At 43.7% G+C, this 20,673-nt stretch overlaps 2 protein-coding genes across 5 annotated transcripts; one reads left to right on the forward strand and one right to left on the reverse strand.

Moving 5' to 3' along the window:
* Positions 1–12,116: 12,116 nt before the first annotated feature.
* On the reverse strand, positions 12,117–17,530 carry LOC147896737 (E3 ubiquitin-protein ligase RZFP34-like). 3 transcript variants are annotated; one of them, XM_087381807.1, is made up of 13 exons: positions 17,225–17,530; positions 16,121–16,486; positions 15,919–16,006; positions 15,722–15,781; positions 15,600–15,632; positions 15,414–15,491; positions 15,209–15,252; positions 15,030–15,070; positions 14,771–14,853; positions 14,533–14,624; positions 12,881–12,950; positions 12,733–12,774; positions 12,117–12,616 (listed from the first exon to the last, which is right to left on the reverse strand). In XM_087381807.1, the coding sequence occupies exons 2-13, from the start codon at positions 16,420–16,422 to the stop codon at positions 12,479–12,481; spliced, it is 1,071 nt and encodes a 356-aa protein (XP_087237933.1). In that variant the 5' UTR covers positions 16,423–16,486; positions 17,225–17,530; the 3' UTR covers positions 12,117–12,478. The 3 variants fall into 3 exon arrangements, with proteins under 3 accessions (XP_087237933.1, XP_087237936.1, XP_087237935.1); XM_087381810.1 differs by having other exon boundaries at positions 16,121–16,395; positions 16,515–17,530; XM_087381809.1 differs by having other exon boundaries at positions 16,121–16,399; positions 16,515–17,530.
* A 694-nt stretch (positions 17,531–18,224) lies between these two features.
* LOC147896738 (uncharacterized) lies at positions 18,225–19,417 on the forward strand. Of its 2 annotated transcripts, XM_087381812.1 has the most exons (3): positions 18,225–18,487; positions 18,584–19,221; positions 19,340–19,417. In XM_087381812.1, exons 1-2 carry the CDS (start codon positions 18,481–18,483, stop codon positions 19,174–19,176), a joined length of 600 nt encoding a protein of 199 aa, XP_087237938.1. In that variant the 5' UTR covers positions 18,225–18,480; the 3' UTR covers positions 19,177–19,221; positions 19,340–19,417. The 2 variants fall into 2 exon arrangements, with proteins under 2 accessions (XP_087237938.1, XP_087237937.1); XM_087381811.1 differs by having other exon boundaries at positions 18,584–19,411.
* The last annotated feature ends 1,256 nt before the right edge of the window (positions 19,418–20,673 follow it).

Consider the following 20,673-nt stretch of genomic DNA (forward strand, 5'->3'; position numbering starts at 1 on the left):
AGCTAATACGCAGCCATAATGTCTATTTCAGAGAGGATGCTATGTTTAGACAGCCTAGGAGAGTGGTGTTCCAGGAGGGTGTAAGTGCATTGATACCTCCAAATTCTTTGCAGGTGCAGCCCATATCCCTTGGAGTGGGAGGTTTTTCCCACAGTGAGCAGGTTATAAAGTTGGGACAGCCACGATTACTTCCTAATTTTGGTTAGAGATGGTCAGATGTCTCGAGTATTCCACAGGTTTATTCTCCTATGGAGATTGTTGATGCATCTTCTATGGACAGTTATAGTTTCCTACCAGGATGTAGAGTGCCTCTTGTAGATGAGGATGAGGCTATGCAGGTGAGGAGGATACCTTGGCTAATGATGCTCGGTATGATCCATTGGTTGGTTAGGTCAGGACAGATGTGGTTTCTGCAATTATTGACTCAGGTTATATTGCACATGGGCAGGAATCATTGATATGTTTGCTTTGTAAGTGCCTCCATGGCCAGAAGCAATCCCCTCAAGCTTGGCTTCATAGGTTTGATACTATTATGAGAGCTTAGGATGTGATCCGCAGTGAGACAAGTTACGGTCTCAATATTCAGGACGTTGCTATCCTTCTGAGGTTACTTGCCATATAGTCCTTTATGGATAGGGATGCTTTGCAGTGGGAGCTGCATGGTCTTGATGATGTTTGTCTTCCAATACTTGGTCGTTTTCATATGGAAAGGGGGAAGTTACTGAGTACTCCATTGCCTGTATTGGCTCCATACTTGAAATGCAACAGGTTTGACGATCACAGATCAGTTGAGCAGCAAGTTATGGTTGATATGGAAGCCATAGTACTTCATGCATCCGTGACTGGGTTGAGACTTGGTTCTCAAATGTTTGCCATGGGGGCTACACTTCTGGTTCTTGCTTCCGTTGCAGTGGGAGTTGGTAGCATGATTATGGCAGATTTTGGCAGTAGGGAAGCGGTTGTGGACATCAGGTCCTTATGCTTCCAAGAACAACATGCAAGTGATGCAGGTTGGGTAGACCAGCAGAGGTCTATTGTAGGGCATGTGCTTATGGTCACAGGTGGTACAGAGACATTTTCTTTGCATAGTGACAGCTCGGGTGCTATGGACTTAGCACAGGAGCACGTGGTGGTGAGAGTTCACTCTCCTAGTGAGATCTCCTAGTGAGATCTGGCATGAGATCTTGGTTGACAGTCATCTACAGCTTGTCATTTTCTATCCTACAGACCTGATGTCTACTAGCAACTTATCCTCTATGCACTTTGCACATTGTAAAGTGCCAATGGGCATAGGATGATGGTTTGGTCATCTTGTTTTTCAACCTATCGCTGATTGTATTATATGTGTACTATACTCCCTTAAAGGCACACTGCCTTTAAGTGGGAGGTTGTTGGGGTAAAGGGCAATGTGCCCGCCCACTTGTACAGTGCCCGTATATACTCATAGATATATGATAGAGGAATAAGCTGGAGTAGCTTTTGCTCCACCACTTCTGGTGTCTCCTTATCCCTTTGTGTGTGCTCTCCTCTCCCACAGACCAAAGGTGGGCTGCCACATTGCCAATGATAGACATCACATGTGTGTGCTATCCTCATGATAGAGCTCTACCTCAGTGTACTTTTTAGTACCATTAAGTGGCAACACTTGCACCACATGTACCTGTTTTTGTGGAGGTCTATTTGGGGCCTTAGCTCCCACTTGTTTATTTTTAGGACAGTTCCAAGCAGCATGGTCTTTGCCCAAACATTTGAAGCAAAGATTTTCATGCTTGGCCCTTTCATAATCCTCTTTCTTCAAGAGAGGATAATTTTGTGTTTGAGGTTTCTTAGGTGGTGCGTGAGAAACCTCCTTCTTAAAGTGCCCCTTCCTTTTCAAATTGGGAAATTTGTTGAACTTAGAAACAAAACCTGTTTGGGCATACTTAATTGCTTCCTCAAAGGTTTTAGGAGAATTCATTTTCACCTCAACCTTATAAGTGTCTTTGAGACCTCACGAAACCCCTTATCTTTTGGAATTCATCAATTCCCTTCAGCTTAAGGACTGCCTCCCTATAGTTCACTATGTACTAGACTAGAATGTTTTTATGCATCGTGCAATTGTCCCAAGCCTCCCACGCTCTTTCTAATTCATTTTCCGGTAAAAACTCTTTTAAGAAGGCTTGTTCAAACTCAGCCCAATACTTAGGAATTCTATCATTTTCTCTGAGGCTCATCCACCATGTATAGGCTTTATTTCCAAGGGAAAGACTTGCTTCTATGACTTGATTTTCAATTGTGCAGGATGCGTTCGAGCTTGATGAATTCTCATCTCGATGGGGTAATGTTCGCATCACATTTGGGTGAGATCATTCTTTGGCCCATTACTTTGGCAAAGTCATAGAGCATATCGTGGTCTTTCACGGCAAATTTTCTCCTCGAGGTCCTTCGGAGCTGCTGAAGTGCAAGACATTGTCACGCACTATCGGATACTCCAACATTACTTGGAATGCTGACAAAGTAATTTTGGTACACCACCTGGTTGCTATCAATGCCTTTGGATCGAGCATTCATGGCAAGGCGTTGATGGCAATGGCTATGTCTTTGGCAACAGGAGAGGAGGATGTTAATGCTGTTGTTGCTAGATTTATATCTAAGAATCCACTAGGGGATTCAAAGACCCCCATTCTTGATGTACTCAAACTAGCCAAGAAGAAAGATAGCCTGTGAGGCCTTTTGTATATATAAACATATATTTAAATGGATATTTCAATGGATACATGACTACATGTCTTTATTATTTGTTTTAAGTTAACATTGCTCGTCATGAATTCCATTGTATTTTTTTTAAGTCGTTGATGATATATTTTATCCATCATTTTAATTGTGTTAATTCAATAAGTTTCTAGCCAATTTAGTATCATTTTCACCAGTTTTGGGTATCAAGAGTTCATTTCTGTCAAATCCTGAAGGAATTTCACCATTGTGCAGAAGGGAAAAGTGTCCGGCATGTTGCTAGGACCCCAGAAAGCCCAAAACCCGCTAGGACAGAATGCCCGAATTCGTGCCATGGCGGGTTTTGGGCTTTCTAGGGTCTCGGCGACGTGCCGGACACTTTTCCCTTCTGCACGACGTTCCTTCAGGATTTAACAGAATTTAAAACTTAACGTAAAATGATCATTTACTGCAAGCATTGAAATGGAAAATATACAACAATGCGAGAGTAGAGAATGTCGATATATTTTTTAAAAAAAAATCGATCCTTGGGCCTTAGATATAAGATAGTGCCTTCAAGGGCAAGGGGTAGTCTAAGTCCTAAGAGTGGGCTGCAAGAGAATCTAGGGCTTCAAACTTGGGTCACTCTGTAGCCGCTTCACCAAAGCCATGTCTTGTCCATGACCGTGACACGCTTTGCATGGATGGCACACAAGTTGGTGTCCTCAAACAGAGTGGTGGTCACTTGCTTTATAGCCTCCTGGACCACCCCCATAGCTCCTCTACTGAAGTGCACGTCATCCTTGTATCCCTGTGCGATCTCCCATACCACACGTTGGAAGGGAGCACGCGGGATCAAGTTGTCGGTGGTCTTCTGCATTTGCCTGATCTCCCTCAGGGCCCGCGCTCTGTTTTTAGCCTCAGCCTTAGCATGACCCTCAGCCTTCCCCTCAGCCTTCCCCTCAGCCTCAGCCTCAGCTTGACCCTGAGCCTTCCCCTCAGCCTTCCCCTCAACCTTCCCCTCAGCCTTCCCCATGGCTTTCCCCTCCCCATGAGATCCCTCTCTTGATGGAACAAAATGTGTTCGATAACCTCTCGGATATAGAGAGGCTTCCTGAGGTTCAATAGACTGCCAAGTAGAGCACCATCTTCCCTCTCTCGGAGATACAGCCAATGGCAGAGATGACCCTTGTGCCCATGAGGAGGGTAAAGCAGACCCCAAGGAAGCCCCATCCCAAAGGCGGCCAAATCTCCATACGTCAGCAAGAGGAGGACTCGGAGGTGGACCAACGCAGACAGGAACAACAGAAGAAGTTCAAGGCAGACAGGAGGCCGTGGGAAGATGTTCGGGTACCTGTAAGGCCCCCACCAAGAGTCAAGAAGTACCGAGAGGGGAAGGCTGAGGGGAAGGCTGGGGAGAAGGCTAAGGGGAAGGCTCATGCTCTTGGGGTTGGGGAGTGCGCTCATGAGACTTGGGAGGAGAAGAAGGCTAAAGAGACTGGGGAGTGGGCTCACGGGACTTGGGCGAGTTGGGGGAGGGCTCATGAGAGTCGGGGGAGGTGCCAACAGACCTGGATAGGTTCATGTGTGCGGATGCCATGGAGGTGGCATCCAGTGGGTCTAGCAGTGTTCTTCACTCTTGCCATTGAATAATGAGAGTTAGGGTTTTTTTAAACTTTTTATAAGGGCCCATCATGTTTTGACATCCCTTTTAATTACATTTAGGGTTTCATTGTGCCCCTTGCCCCTGCCCTAACCAGCCCCCCCCCCCACCCTTGTTGCCCTCCCCCCCTTGCCCTCCCCATACTTGCCCCACCCACCCCCATACCCCCATCCCCCCCTCCCCCCACCCTTGCTACCACTCCACCCCTCCCCTTGCCCCGCCCCATGCCCCTCCCTTCTCTCCCCCCTCCTTCACCATGTCCCCACTTTCCCCAACGTCGTGTGAGTACAAAAATTGTGGTCAAAAAAAGCAAGATATTAAAGAGTGAGTACACAAATTGTGGTCAAAATAAGCAATATATTTATTTCATATTTGTATACAATTACACCATAGCTTCTGTTGGTGGTTGGACCCATCTGCTCCCTTCTCTCACTCTAGCTTGCAACCAACATGCGACTCCTTGACTCCCTATGGATGCTTTCCAAGCACTATGCCTTCTATTCTTTGATACAATTTGAACTGCTTTTGCAAGTTCTGGTGCCTTTGCCTTTTCAGACTTCAAAGTCCTTCCTAGTAAACATCTAAAAAACCAGTCGAAGATCTCATGCAATGCATTGCTGCGAGTGACACACCCACCATGCCTTGAGTTCTTGAAGTAGGCTGCCTTTGCTCTATAGTGTGACTTCTCCATGCCCTGTGTATTCCAAATTGACAAAGGACCCCAATTTTGTACAAACCATGGTTTGTGTGCATAGAGAATATGTTGCAAATAGGATGAGAATCAAATCAGCAACAAAAACTGTTTATAAAGCAGGTGCTAAATATTATGATGGTGCCAAGATTACCATGTAATGCATAATTTGCGACTCCCCCCATGCTTTCACCGTTAATTGCATAAGCTCTTTCACAGGCATCTTGAACCTTTCATAATACATCTCATCGATTTTAAACCTGGCGAAGCATTTTTACCAATGCATCTACCTTTGTCCATACTTTAGCTCTCAAAGTTGCGACTTGAGGATGAGAAGCCTTATTGGTCGTGCATTCACAGAATGCTTTCCAGTATTCCCAATCCAAACTACTTTGAGACAATGTATGTTTGTCTTTGTCGAGATTGTGGCTCGATAGGAATCTCCTTCCCTTTCCTCCACCCATGGACACTTTTGCATGAAGATTCTATGTTGCCCCAGACATTTTCTTATCCTCCTTAAGTTTGACATGTCCTCCATGGAATCCCATCTCTAACAACTTCTTCTCAGCTTTTGCAATGCACCGTGTGGATACTTCTTGCGGAATTAAATTCCAAGCATTAAGCAAGATGCAAATACAACAACTTATCAAGTACGCGTAGTTCTACATGTAAAGTACATATGTGTACTCTCTCAAGTGGGATGGGCAAGATGGGATCCCACTTTGGATCCTTCTTGTTGCGATTCAGAGCTTGTGTTTGGCTGCAAGATAGAATGCCATTCTCCCATTGTAAGCCAGCCTTTTGGTTACATTGCAAACATATGCAATAAAGGCATGTGTTCATTGCAATTGCCCCTATATCACAACCATGCAAGCACTTGAGGGTTTTCGAATCACCAGCAAGGTGCCATTCAACTTGAAAGGTTCCATGGCCATCAACTGTCAATGTTGCCCTTCCTCTTGTCTTCGGATGGTCGATGGGATTCCTGTTCTATCTAAAACCCACTTCAATGTCTCATGGCACTCTTTCGGAGTCTCAAATGTTGCAAGCCACCATATATCTTTCTTTGATTGCACTGAGAAATCTTGCTCTACTTCTTCATCCCCTTGAACAAAGGCTAAGGCTTTATTCATAATGCAGATGCTGACTCTCTCTAGCTTGTGTTCTTTCACCAATTGAGCTTCATCCATTTTGATGACAAACATGAGCTTTCCATTGCAATCTATACAACAAAAGAGAAAAATCATTAGGATAAACATGATATAGGAAATGAACTAAGTAAAGTGCAATGCTATAATGGATTTCCTCTTACCATCTTCTCTCATGCCATTGAATTTGACCATTACTTATTGCAGTTTCTCAACATCTAAGTAGACATTGTTGAAAGCATTCACCTCAAAGGTTTGCAAGCTAGATTTCTTTTTACTCTTCCAAGTCATTGTGCCCCTTACGCAACGGTACCCTCCAAGCATTTCTCTTGCACATTGGTTTGTTTCTCGCCATGCACATCTCACAGACCAAGATGTGGGTAGGGGCACTATAGACTTCTTATACTTTCCCAAAATAGTAGACTTGAAAATTTTGAAAATAGATGTGTAAGATTCATGACTTACACCGGCAGTATCGCAAGCTGCAAGCATCTCCTTTGCATCCACAATATCCTTGAAGTCCTTCATCACCTCCTCAGCAACTTGCACATGTAGGCGCTTGTGTCTTGGGTCCCTTAGTATCCCAATGACATCGCTTGACTTCAATAAACTAGCTAGAGCATATGAATAGTCAATATCATCCCCGTCCGTTCTTCCCATCACATCTTCCATGAAGTTCCTAAAGAAGAACACAATAAAAACTTAGTCACAAACAGTGTAGCACAAAAGAGTGTAATCTCATTGGAACATTTGATAACCAACCTTGTAGCCCAGACTCTCCTCTTTCTAGCACCACCAGTGGGTGCCAATGCATCCATGTTATGTAAGTACCTTCTTTTCCTCTCCTTCAATCCGAAAGGTGTTTCTTTCATCTTTTGCACTCATTCTTCTGCCTTCTCTCGTTCCTTCTCTACAGCTCATCGTACTTGATTGTATATAGATCTTTCCAAGCCTTTTTTGGACTCAGCTAGCTTACAGAGTGACTCTTCTAATTTATGTCGCTCCAAGTCCAATGCATTTCGCTCCAAGTCCAATGCTTTGTCTTTATCATAAAGATCCTGGTTCTCCCTTTGAAGATAATGCATAGAGTTATGCATTGCAACAATGGTGCTATTTCCTAAATGTGCTAGCATCTCTGCTTGGGCTCTGTGCATCTCGCTTGCTTGCATAGCCATTGACTGAGCATTGTTTAACCGATTGTAATAACCAAGCAACCTCGCATGTCCATTTCCAACAAACCGAACTAGCTCATGCATTCTATGGAAAGGAGGGCTCTTTTGGTTGGCAGGATCTAAAGGATACAAGGATCCTTCTACCCAAAGGTCGAGATGCTTCTTTCCTTGTGAACGAAGACTGTGGATTTTAGAAGCTCCCCTCAATCCTAGACTACATGTGCTTGCATATTCAGCCTCCAACTCTAAGTGAACCTGGTACTTGTTGGAGACGTCCTCGAATGGTGCCATGACTAAAGGAGTGTAGAGAAGGAGAAGGTATGGAGATGCAGGCTTGAAGGAGCAGCATGCAGGAAGAGGGAGGGCGAGGAGGAGGAGGGATGGGGGAGGGAGGACCAGTAGTTGAAGACGAGGAAAGGGGGGCAGACCAACAAGTGTGGAGGGTGAGGAGGAGTAGGCATGGAGGAGGAAGGAGGGAGGAGCGAGGAGTAGCAGGGAGGGGGGAGGAGGAACATCAGTGGAGGAGGAGGGAGGGGGAGGGCAGGAGGAGCACGCGTGGGGGAGGGAGGGAGGGGGAGGGCAGAAGGAGTAGGCATGGAGGAGGGAGGGAGGGAGGGGGAGGAGGAGGAAGGGGGAGGAGGGAGTGAGGAGGGGGAGGAGTGAGGGAGGGAGGGGGAGGAGGAGGGAGGGCGAGGAGGGAGTGAGGAGGGGGAGTGAGGGAGGGGGAGGGAGGAGGGGGAGGGAGGGAGGGAGGAGAGAGAAGGAGGGAGGGAATTCAAAATTCAAATTTTTGAATTTTGAATTTTTTGGTTCCCACCTAGGAGTAAGAGTTGTGTAAGAGGTGGGGTCACTTGTGGGCTTAACCCACCTAGGTGAGGGGGGGTTAGGACTTTTTGGGACCTACCTTGGCCCTTTCATTAGGACTAATCCATTTCTTAATCCATTCCTTATGAGGCCCTTTTGAGACCCCAATTCTCCCCTAATGGCAACTGAGAGAGAGAGAAAGAGAGAGAGAGAGAGAGAGAGAGAGAGAGAGAGAGAGAGATGAGAAAGACTCACAAGAAACAAGAGAGAGAGAGAGAGACTCACAAGAAACAATGAAAAAGAGAGTGCGAAAGACAACCATCAACCAACCCATAACATCTTGACAAGCAAATAACTACCAATCCTTTGTCCTTTTTTAATTTTTCATAACCTCATGCTTTGCACCCACTACTTAGTTGTTGAATGGTGATGTCTGGGACACAGAATTTGTATCACCTTAACATGCATACACCCAACACTTATTCGATGTTGTATTGTGCTTACAAGAAGTTACGAGCTCTGTGTCTTTGCATAGTTGTTGCCCCCCAAAAAACATTAAAACTTTTCTCTATAGAAAAGTATTCTTAAATGGCTCTATATAATCTTAAACACATTAAGAAAGAAGAAATTTCACACTCATTGCTTAACTTGAGGATCCTTACCCATTTCATAGACACAGATTAGTAGAAAATAGCTACAAAGGTTAGCAAATTATGAAAAAGACCCTTGCTTTGGAGGGTTAAAGTTCCCCCCCACTACCTACCAATTCTCTTAACACCCCCTTGCTTTGGAGGGATAAATGCACTTCAATACTTAAATGTTCCCCCACTACCTCTACCACTCCTCTTAACACCCCCCTCCTCCCCCCTTGCGTTCATTTAGGACAACAACCCTCCCCCCCCACCCCATTGCCTTGCCACACAAGCTCAAAACCATTTATAAATTCCTTGCACACTTTCTTGAATGCCTTTACCCACTCCATATGTCTAAATTAGTGAAAAAGTCTAGATTTCCAAAGGGTAGGAGAGTGTGATAAAAGACTATGTATGGGCAAGTTGAAGGGTTGAATGAAATTTATCCCTATAGCCTTGCCATAAGCTCAAAGCTAGCAACTATAAGTTCTTATACACTCATTGACTCACACAATGACTCTGTATTTTCTATTCCGTGAAAAATGACTCCAAAGAATAGGAAAGTGAGAAAAAAGACCACATATGGTTTGATTTGGAAAGAGAAATGGTTTGAACACTTAAAAAGCATGAAAATTGGCTTTGAAGGCTTGGAAAATGTGTAAAATACTATATATCCATGATTTGGAGGGGCAAATGGATTTGCATCCTTAAATAACCTCTCCATAACCTCAAAAACACCCTCCAAATGGATTTGAATCCTTAAATGGCCTTTCCAATTTTTCACAAGCACCATAAATTATGAAGGCCTCTTTCACTCATTGCCTAAGTCGAGGGCCTTTACCTCTACTATATGCTCAAATCAATGAAAAAAACGCTACATAGAAAGTGTGAAATACGACCATATAGGGCAAATGGATTCAAATATTTAAATGGACTTGGCCACAAGATTAGACCTTCAAATTTCAAGACCTTCAAGGATCCTTACCCAATTGATCTAGCCATTCCAATAAAAAATGGCTCCAAAGGCTAGAAAAAGAATGTATATGGTTGATTTGAAGGGGCAAATGGATTTGAGTCCTGAAACAAGCCTACACAAGGTTAAATTCATTAAAAAAGAATCCCTTCCACACTTAATTTCATAACTTGAGGGCGTTTAAAGCAAGTGACCACTTTCTCTAACTCGAGGGCCTTTACAACAAGTAACTCAAGGGCTTTTAGAGCAACTAGCCACTTGAGTAACCAACTTGGACAAACCTAACAAGCAACCATAAGGGATAATGTTTCTTGCTCCTGCTTTCTCCACATATTTTCTTTTATTGAGCAGGGGACATATCAGTAAAGGAGAAGTTGGCTGCAAATGCAAAAGATGAAGAGAAAAAGTGTAAAGAACATCCAAGCAAGTGTTATAGGGTTAATGATGAGGTGGAATTCTTAACTTCACTACCATTTTGGTTGCCAAACTCAATTAGACTAGGCATTTTGCTCTAGATGTATTTTTTACAAAGAACATCACAATCCGACATCTTTGATTGTACCACTCCATAGCTGTACATAGAAATCTAACTCAAATCCCCTTTGGCATGCAATTGCAAGCCCACATCAACTACCTCACATGACGAAATCTTCCCTATGTCACAATCCTCCCAAGATTGACACACCAACACCTACACGTCACAATCCTCAATGCTCATCGATAGGGAATTTGAGAACAATGTTAACACCATATGTCCAAAATTAAAAAAACCAAAAGTCTTCCCAATGAAGATTCGACAAGAAATTGGCATCAAGAAAAATGAGATCATGAATAAATCTTTATTCGCTCTCTAGTACTCATCCTCATATCCTCAAAGTTTATGGTTGGTGACCTTGTTCTATACACACACTATGAATTGCATGCATGTTGTATGTTATAACTTGATTGCTCTCATGTGGATGCAAGGAATCAATCCATATGTTTGTGAAAAACTTAAACTAAAACTCCACATTAGTGTACCTTTTAACTTGGTATTTGAAAGTTTCTTAAGACATTGAGATGATAGGCTATTTTTTATGGTTGCAAGGACTTGGGTTACTAGGATATGTAGAACTGTCATGGGATTAGTAGTTTGAGAATAAATAAATATTCTCTAATAAATTGAAGGCATTGCAACCATTAAAGGTAAAAACTATCCCCAGAGTATTCATCACAAAGAATTTTTAATCTTGGTTTTTCAAGAGTAAAGGTGCGAAAAATGCTTGGATGAGATTGTGATAGTAGAATTAGGTAGGGCAAAGCATCTCACAAATACTATGTCATTTACATTCACAATTTCACATCTACATCACAAATTCATTGGTAGAATAACTCTACCAACATGGATAAGCAAGGCAACTCACATTCCCACCATCCCTGTGGACGTTAATGAGCCAATGTCATTCCTGACATCCATGTTGACATTAGCAAGACAGTGTCAAACCAACTACCTTAATGATCAACGTTATGCATGTAGATAGGTCATGCACACAATCATTGGCATCATGATATGAAAGCAAGAAGATAGATGACAAGATCAATGCATACCCCAATTGATGTCCAAATATTATGTTTACTTCAGTATTATAGATTATGAGACGCAGCCCAGCAAGAAAAAGCATCTTAAACCTGCCCTGAGGAATAACCACAAAAAGGTTAATGCATACCCCAATTGATGTCCAAATATTATGTTTACTTCAGTGTTATAGATTATGAGACGGAGCCCAGCAAGAAAAAGCATCTTAAACCTGCCCTGAGGAATGACCACAAAAAGGTTAGAAACAAGGCAAGACAAAGCCACATTGACCACTTTTGACGAAACATTAACCAAGAAAAATTGCTATATTGCTTGAAAGAACCAAATCAAGTTCTCAATGCATTCTCCAATTGATGTCCAAGTATTATATTTACTTGAGTGTTATAGATTATGAGAGAGCCCAACAAGCAAAAACATTTTAAACCTTCGGAGTTAGAAGAGAAAACCTTCCCTCAAGAATAACCACGAGGCTAGAAGCAAAGCAACACAAAGCCACATGAACCACTTTTGATGAAAAATGGCTATGCTGCTCGAAAGAACCGAAACAATTCAAAACGCACATCACACTTGTTATTGTCGTTCTCAAAGACCCTCCCATCTTAGATTCACTAGTGTTTAAAAAAAAAGATACGCTGTAGTAAAGATATACCTTCATAGAACTAAAATATATCCAATCTCTCAAAGTAGTCATAGAACTACAACATATTTAATCTCTCAAATTAGAATTTTTATAACACAAGCGAAAAGAAGAAAGGATGACAAGGAGTTTGTACCTGACTTTCAAACAAAATGAGATAAATAAGTAACTTGAAATCAAAAAAAGTCATGTGATTTTATTTCACAAAAAACTTTCAATGCAAATCTTTCCAAATGTGAATGTATCATACAATCACAGGAGCCAAATGCTTCTAGGGTTAGAAGAGTCGTCCTTCTCCCTGCGAGCAGAAGCAATTCTTGCTCCTACTTTCAACATACAAGAATTATTTGACAGCATTAGATTTCACAACAAGCATGGGTAAAGAATTGATGTGAAGAATCATGGACAGTGACTGTCCATCATCTTCTCATAAACCCAGTCATTGCTGTGCTGCCCAATAGATTTCAGCCTTAGAAGCAAGCAAAGGTCCATCAGCTTCTACAAGGATGTGCTGTTCCACTGCCTTTAATCTGGCGAGTGTTGTAGGACTTGCAATTCAGACATTTTCTTGCTACAACATGAAACTGCACTTCTGAATTTGCACCACAATCATTACAAAGAATCCAGACCTGCATAAGCAAACAACACCGAATTAATTAAGGTTTTCGAGAAGGCACCAATGATTGAATACTTTCAAGATTGTCAACTAATACAACATTGGACTAATAAACTAGCAGCAGTTTACCATCTTGTTTTGATAAGGCTCCGGCATAGGTGTGGCGGCAACCTGTGAAATAGGCAATAGGAAAAATGAAAAATGGTGTCCATCAGCATTTAGTAGGAAATGTGTGTTGATATTAGGGCGAAAGGAAATTGGCAAGTGCAGGACTTACCTCCTCATCTAATTTCTCCCATACTCTCGTCATGTCACAAATCGATTTAGAGCACACAGGACATGCAAACCTGTACAGAAAACACCAGCAGTGAGATACTGTGCACATGAATTGGTCAGACCATATTGCTTTCAGATATTCAAATATATATATATATATATATATATATACATATATATCTCTGTGTGTGTGTGTGTGTGTGTGTGTGTATGATAGATGAATCCAGGAATATGCCCAAACTCATCCTTTAAAAACACAACACAGCGTGCAGTTTCAATATCATGATAGTCATTCATAAGGTTGAAACCATAAACTCCAATACGCAGCAGGGACTAGCTACTATGACATCCCCACTACCGTCCTCAGCACCCAACAGTGGGTGTAGACCATAGCATATGTTATACAAATCGACACACCCACACATACTTGAGCATCCATTTATTCGTACTGAGTTTCTAACAACACTCCGGAGGTGAAGGGCAGACTCAGCCGTGACAAAGGCAAGCAAAAAAGGAGAAGGCTAATAAAAGAGAAGTCCACATTCTCTTCATTTAAGCTACGACTGCTTGTGAAGACTACACAATTTCATTTTAGCCTCTCCCAAACGAGCATCTGACATCTAGCTCATTCTTAAGATAGATATAATTTATCATAATATCAGCAGGACGCAACATGGACGAAAACTGCATGAGGTGAAATTTGCATGTCCGCCAATACAGCAAAAACATATATCTAGACGAATCCAGGAAAATGCTCAAACTCATCTTTGAAAAACACAACACAGTGTGCAGTTTCAATCACACGATAGTCATTCATAAGGTTGAAACCAAAAACTCCATCACGCATAGCAGGGACTAGCTACTATAGCAACCCCATTGACGTCATCACCATAGCATAAACCTATGCTCTCACATATACAAATCCACACCCCTACTCTCTCTTCATTCAAGCATCCACACACCTACACTCTCTTCATTCAAGCTACAAGTGCTTGTGAAGATTATACAATTTCATTTTAATCTCTGCCAAACGAGCATCTGACATCTAGCTCATTGGTCAACATACCACTTAAGATAGATAGAATTTATCGCAATATCAGCAGGCTGCAACATGGGCGAAAACTTCAGAAGGTGAAATGCTAATACGGCAAAAACATATATCTAGATGAATCCAGGAACATGCCCAAACTCATCCTTTAAAAACACAACACAGTGTGCAGTTTTAATCTCATGATAGTCATTCATAAAGTTAAAACCATAAACTCCATCAAACTCCATCACATATAGCAAGGACTAGCTACTACGAAATCCCCACTGGGGTTCTCAGCACCCAACAGTGGATGTAGACCATAGCTTAAACATATGCTCTCACATATCCAAATCCACACCCCCACACATACTTGAGCATCCATTTATACAAAGGCTAGCACAAGGAGAAGGCTCATAGAAAAGAAGTCCACATTCTCTTCATTAAAGCTACGATTTCTTGTGAAGACTTTATGATTTCAATGATATGACTGGTAATATACACTTTTGTGCCATCCCTAGACCAAGTAATCAAACCGCTAATTTGGCAATTGCATTATTCAATGCCTTGTACCAATCACCCCATCGGGAAAGTCCTCTATAAGTACACAGAAAAATTGTACTTACTGGAAATGAAGCTGCATCTCCTTCAGACATTCCATATGTATAGTATGGCCACATGGCATCACACTAATGTCCTTCGTTGATTCAAACAAGAACTGTAAGCATCAGCAAAACAACAAGAATCAGGCCAAACAACTCATATCAGCAAGATTGTCAGCTTCACACACATGCACCCTTTACTATAGCTGAGCTCATTACTACAATCATGATACAAGAGCTAATTTCCATTTTAAATACAAACCTCGAAACAAACAGGACAGTTGTGATGCATGGCCCTTTCCACACACGGATGTTTATCTCTCAGCATATTTGCATAGCAGCAGCCTGTAAAGAAACATATGTCAATTCTGTACATTGCTACTGACAAAACTTCAGAGGAACAACAGGGGAAAAGAATCCACCACTTCCACCACAACCACCTCGAATTCATATTACACATGGGTAATAATAAAGACTAGCACAGAGATTGTGGTAGAAAGACTAGCACAGAGATTGCATACCACATCGATCGCAATGGAAAAAGTTATCATGGCCACCAGTTCTGTTCAAAAGAGGAGAGAACAGAAGAGTGTTCAGAAAATTAAGGCCAGAACCAACAAAGATTGGAAGCCATGTATGCACAGCATAGATGAGCACAAACAAAGATTCTGCAAATCAAATATCGCAAGAATTGTTATACCTGCAAATCCCACACCCATCACAGTGATACTGCTTCTTGGTGACCTGAATACAATTTCATTCAAAAACCAGGACTGAGAAACCATAGTTCCTTACTGACTCACGAGACACGCTCTACTACACTTGCATAACCTTTTATATAGATTTGAAATATCTTAAAACACGTATTGAAAAGAAAAAGATTTAATTAAGGCCAATTGACTTACATCATCGTCCCAGAATTTGCATTTAACACAAAAGTATTCTCCCATCCGCACCCCACAATGAATGCAAATCTGTCCAGCCTGCAATCAAATCCCAAGAACAGAGGTCAAGAGGACAAGATATGCGAGCTAAAGGAACCGCTCCCGTTTGTTCAGACGTTTCAAAAACCAATCCAAAATGAATTATACCTCTTGCTCCACATTGCACAGCGAACAGATGACCTGCATGACAAGATCTAATGAGCAAAGATCCGACCCAAACTACACTGTAAGAGCAGGTTAAGTTTGGCAACGTAAATGAAAAAGCTTACCTTTTCCACCTCATGCCGTGGAAGATCATGCCTATCCTTAGTATCGGCATCCACTACATTCTGATGAGGGGGGGGGGGGGGGGGGAAACACTCGTCAAATGACTAGAAATATACCTACGTGGTTTAAAATGAGACTTTGACATGGCAAGAATTAATGTTCTATTACACCTAACATCTTGGCAAAGAGCATCCCATACCTTTGCTTCATTATGGCAATGGCGACAATCAAATATCTCATTGCAACAAGGAGCTCGGATTCTGCATCTTCGCCTGTAATGTACACACCTGCGTAAAAGAAAACCCACAAAGTTGCCTGACACATATAAGATTTTCCCAGGTCCCCTTCGTATCAAAATAAGGAACCCAATACGTAGCATTCCGGCTAAGTCGAGTGCATACCCATACTGCAAGCCGCCTGCGTCAAGCCTTGCCAACGTTTTGTCACCGTCGTTCATTCCCAATATGGAATGAACCTGTTCTGATTCAATTGAGTGATCCAAATCTGGGTCCATATCGTGTTCATCGTCTCTCTCTGTTCCAAGAGAGTTATCTGAGTCCTGCGACGACTCGTAACCACCACAGGAAACGCCATCGAATGAGCTAGAGTCGAACGCCTCAATGCCTTCCGCTGCAACCACACGGGATGCGGCCTCGCTGGTTTCAGCCATGAGAACCTGACTGGAGGAAGAGCTTGTGGTCATTCCTTCTCGATGCGGGTTCCGAATATGAAAATTCAGACAACCTACTCAGCAAAAAGGGATCCTCCTGTCAAGAAGTAAGGGGAGATCAATACCCTCGTCGTCACGAAGACGAAAACCAAGGTTCAATGGGTCCTTCAATCAAGGAAACAGACGCACAGAAACAGCAGCAATCAGTTAGTCACACAAAACAATCCTGCACACAAAGTCCTGATCCATGTCTCGCTTCCTGCAAAACATTGCATCTTTATACTCTGCAAACAGAGTTTCTCATCACAATCTTGCTGGTATGATCGTAGTGTCCCACATCTGACTGCCGTTTCTCGCAATGACTTGAATACACAAGTTTTCCGGAAGGTTTTCTGAATGACCCTAGTGACGAGGCTTGGACAACGGAGAATTCGGAAGCCATTCCTGCGACTACAAGGGTGCCAAAACAATGGACTAAAGGCTCTCTGAGGACTGGGAAGCATCGACGAAAAGCGGCAGCACGGATGCCATGCAGACGCTTCTGCTGCGTTCTTCATGACTGGGACAAGACGAATCATCTTTAAGCTTGGCCACAAGCTGAGAAGAGGAAGCTGAAACGCCGGTCTGGTGAGCTCGACATACGACATGACCTGAAAGAAGGAAAGGGGGGTCGAGGGAAAGGGGTTGTGGAGGAACCCTTTGCAGCAGTAGCAGAATCTATCCACCACAGCAAGTCCGAAGGAGCAAGGTATCCTCGGACAAACCTTCGTCCTATCACCACTTACAGAGTAAACCAAGGGAGGGCACTTATTAACAACGGACACCGGGCAACCACCTTCTCGCCCAGGAGGAAGAAAAACGGAGGAGGTCGATGGGGAGTTTCAATGGAAATTGGAGCAGCGACGTTGGGGAGAGCAGAAAAGGTCGGAATGTGAGCAGTGATCGGAGAGGCGAGGAGCAAAGACGAATGGAACTGAAGAATGAGGAGAGGGTGGCGATGGCGAGGGAGCTAAGAAATGGAGAAGAAAGGTCGAGGAAAGACGTGTGGCACGGCTATGGCGGAGATGGCATCAGCAGCTGATTGAGGTGAAGAAAATATCTGCCAAGATGCCGTGGAAAAGATGATGATGAAGATGAAAATGATGAATTAACGCCCGTTAATCGCCCACAAATGCGCCCACAAAATCGCACAAAACCGCTCTCAAAACCGACGAAAACCGCCCTCAAATCGCCCAAAACCGCCCACAAATCGCCCAAAGCCGTCCACTAATCGCCCACAATATTGCCCACAAATCGCCCAAAACCGCCCACTACAAACCGCCTTCAAATCGCCGCCCAGACTCGCCCAAAACCGCCCAAATCACCCACAAACCGCCCTCCAATCGCCCAGAACCGCCCCCAAACCACCCACTTCCCCCCACGAATCGCCCACTAGTCCCCCAAAACAGGCCCCAAATCGCCCATAAATCGCCCAAAACCGCCCAAAACCGCCCACCTTCTCGCCCATCACCGCCTCCCCCTTAATCCCCTTTCGACTTTTCCCGATTCCCCTCCCCTTGCTTGCGTGGATTTCTACACCTAGCTCCGCCGTTGATCGCCCTGCTCACGTGGCACCACCCCCACACGCAGATTCGCCACCCGCCCTCTGTTCACATGGTGCACGATAATCTTTCACAAGCTGGACTTTTCTCTGCTCTGCTGACTCGGCACGCTGTCTGTTCGCTGTAAAGGGTTCCTGCAACGCTTTTCCGCACTCTGCGATTTTGCAGAACGGTGTCGCGGTGATGCAAAACTACTGCTTTACGTTTAGTGGGTGCCACTGGTTTAAATTTTTGCGCACACACGCAATGTCACACATCGCCAAATTCAAAGTGTCGATTGACAGAATTATGCCGTCGGACGCCTCGCAATCGCGGAACAGGAGGCGTAGGAGTCGAAAGGACAGATAGTTTGCATGGGAAGAAGGGCATGGCGACAGCGGAGCTGCCGACGGCGCTAAAGATCTGAGCAAAACTGCTGCGCGGCGCGCGCTACTCGCATCAATAGACTATCAGCCAACCAGGTGTCGGTGAACGAGGTCGGGCTCCTACCATGGAAGGTCGGTCGAATCTGAACGAGGCATGGACTGCTGCTATTGCTGTGAATTCAACACCAGCTCCAATCGCTCTGATCGACTACGTTGCCTCCACGCAAGTATCTGTCCTGGCACCAGCTCCAATCGCTCTGATCGACTACGTTCCCTCCACGCAAGTATCTGTCCTGGCCTCCGAGTCTAGCAAGAAGGCTGCACAGAGAAAAGGAACTGCATCGGAAACTGGATCGACAACTGCTCAACAGAAGAAGAAGACGGCTGATGGTTACCTGGACAAAACCAAATGGAAAGAGTGGGAGATGCTGTGCAGGAAGAAGTTCGACATCATGTTGAAGGAGAAGGGCATACATGCGCGTGTTCAAGACCGGTGGAGCAAAACGTCTGAGATGTGCATGGCCAGGAACGTCATGCGAACAGGGAAGCAATGTAGAGACAAATGGGAGAAGCTGTCCGGCCTTTGGAATAAAATTTACGATTTCGAGAGAAGGCACAAATCGGGAGCATCGATGTACTTTGAGATGGATGCTGAGGAGAAGACTCAACACCGACTACCAACAGAGAACTTCTCCTTCACGCCCGTTCACGGTGTAAACGAAGATGGTGGACTTGTTTGGGTTGGATCGACAGATAAACCCAGGAGACGCACCCTCTTTGTTTCAGGATATTGCAGCACCCTCTCACATTCCACGACATAAATGAAATCCTTGTCTTTCTTCCATTTCTCTTACCCTTCTCAATTGGTGAGTGCCTTGTAAGCATCCTTAATAAAATTGAATCTATTCTCTCTCGACCCTCTCACCACGTCTTTGATTCGTTTTGAGAAACTTTTCTCAGGGGTCGCCACCTTATCGTGCGCAGCGTCAGTCTGTGATGGCTTGGGATCCACCTCTTCGAGCATTCTTTTTCTGAAGTTGGCTTTCGGCATCTCTTTGTCCCTGACTTCACCATTGTTGAGGGGTGGATGCAAGCACTTCTTGAGGGGGAGGGCCTTCTGTCGAAACTTCCTGTCTGGCTTTACCTATCTTCCCCACCACCTTCCATTGCTCCGACGGAACCTGTGATGGCACACGGTCCTTCGGGGAATCTCCACACATTGCAGTCACAAGACAGCTCATGCATGCAATTCTTCTCAGGATCAATCGAGGGCTCATGCAAACCGATATGTTCCAGGTCCGGTGTTGATTCCTTCTCGTTATCCTCGCCCTTCCTCTCCTGAGTTTTCCTATCAGCTGTGACAAGTAACCTGACTCGTCTACGACGGGCTAGCGACCCGCTCCGTCGGGTCTCAAGATGCTAAAATGTCTGAAACCAACAATATAACAAAAGAAACATTTAAATGCAAGCAACATACTCTAACAAAAAAAAATCTCTATGACATAGTACTTCAAAATATTACATCCGAAAGTGAAGCCACAGAACTCATTGATATGTCCAAATACACATCCGCAAACAAAGTCATAACTGGACATACAAAATCCACAATAGATGCACAAACATCCCTAAAGGGGAAAGTCTGCGGCCATGTACTATATAGGGAAAAGCCTGTGCCAGCCATGTACTCCACATCCGCCACGTCAAAAAAAAATTCTCTATGATATAGTACTTTAAAATATCACATCCAAAAGTGCAGTCACATGTCTGAATATGCAATAGCTACATCAAAGAACTGATTGATATATCCAAATACACATCCGCAAATAAAGTCATAACTGAACATACAAAATCTACAATAGACACACAAACATCCCTAAGGGAAAAGTCTGTGGCCATGTACTGCAGGGAAAAGCTTGCGATGGCCATTCACTTCACGTCCACCACATCCGCTGCATCCACCGTAGCTACGAACATACAACGGAGTACCAATAATCGTATTTGGACCAGCATCACATAGACAGATAATTTAGGAACTATAATTATTGAGCCATAAAACTTTTATACATGTATGTTGGTAAAACCCAACTCATTCTTTAGAGTACTTACTCAGACACAAAGGGCTATCAATAATGCTCACAAAGGTGTACGTGTAGTCCCCATTTTGCCCTTGATAGAATATTCGTGTCCGCACACATTCATAGTATCCCAGCCAGTGAATAGTGATGGTCTATGGTCCATCATCCCTATGAAGCCGGCAAGCCAGGACATCATAATATCCCAAATGGACTCGTCCATCCAAAGGATTGTGGATGTCAAGA

The sequence above is a fragment of the Dipteris shenzhenensis genome, chromosome 11 (genome assembly GCF_047967505.1).
Source record: "Dipteris shenzhenensis isolate YYH24624 ecotype China chromosome 11, Dip_SZ_1.0, whole genome shotgun sequence".
Classification (NCBI taxonomy): Eukaryota; Viridiplantae; Streptophyta; class Polypodiopsida; order Gleicheniales; family Dipteridaceae; genus Dipteris; species Dipteris shenzhenensis.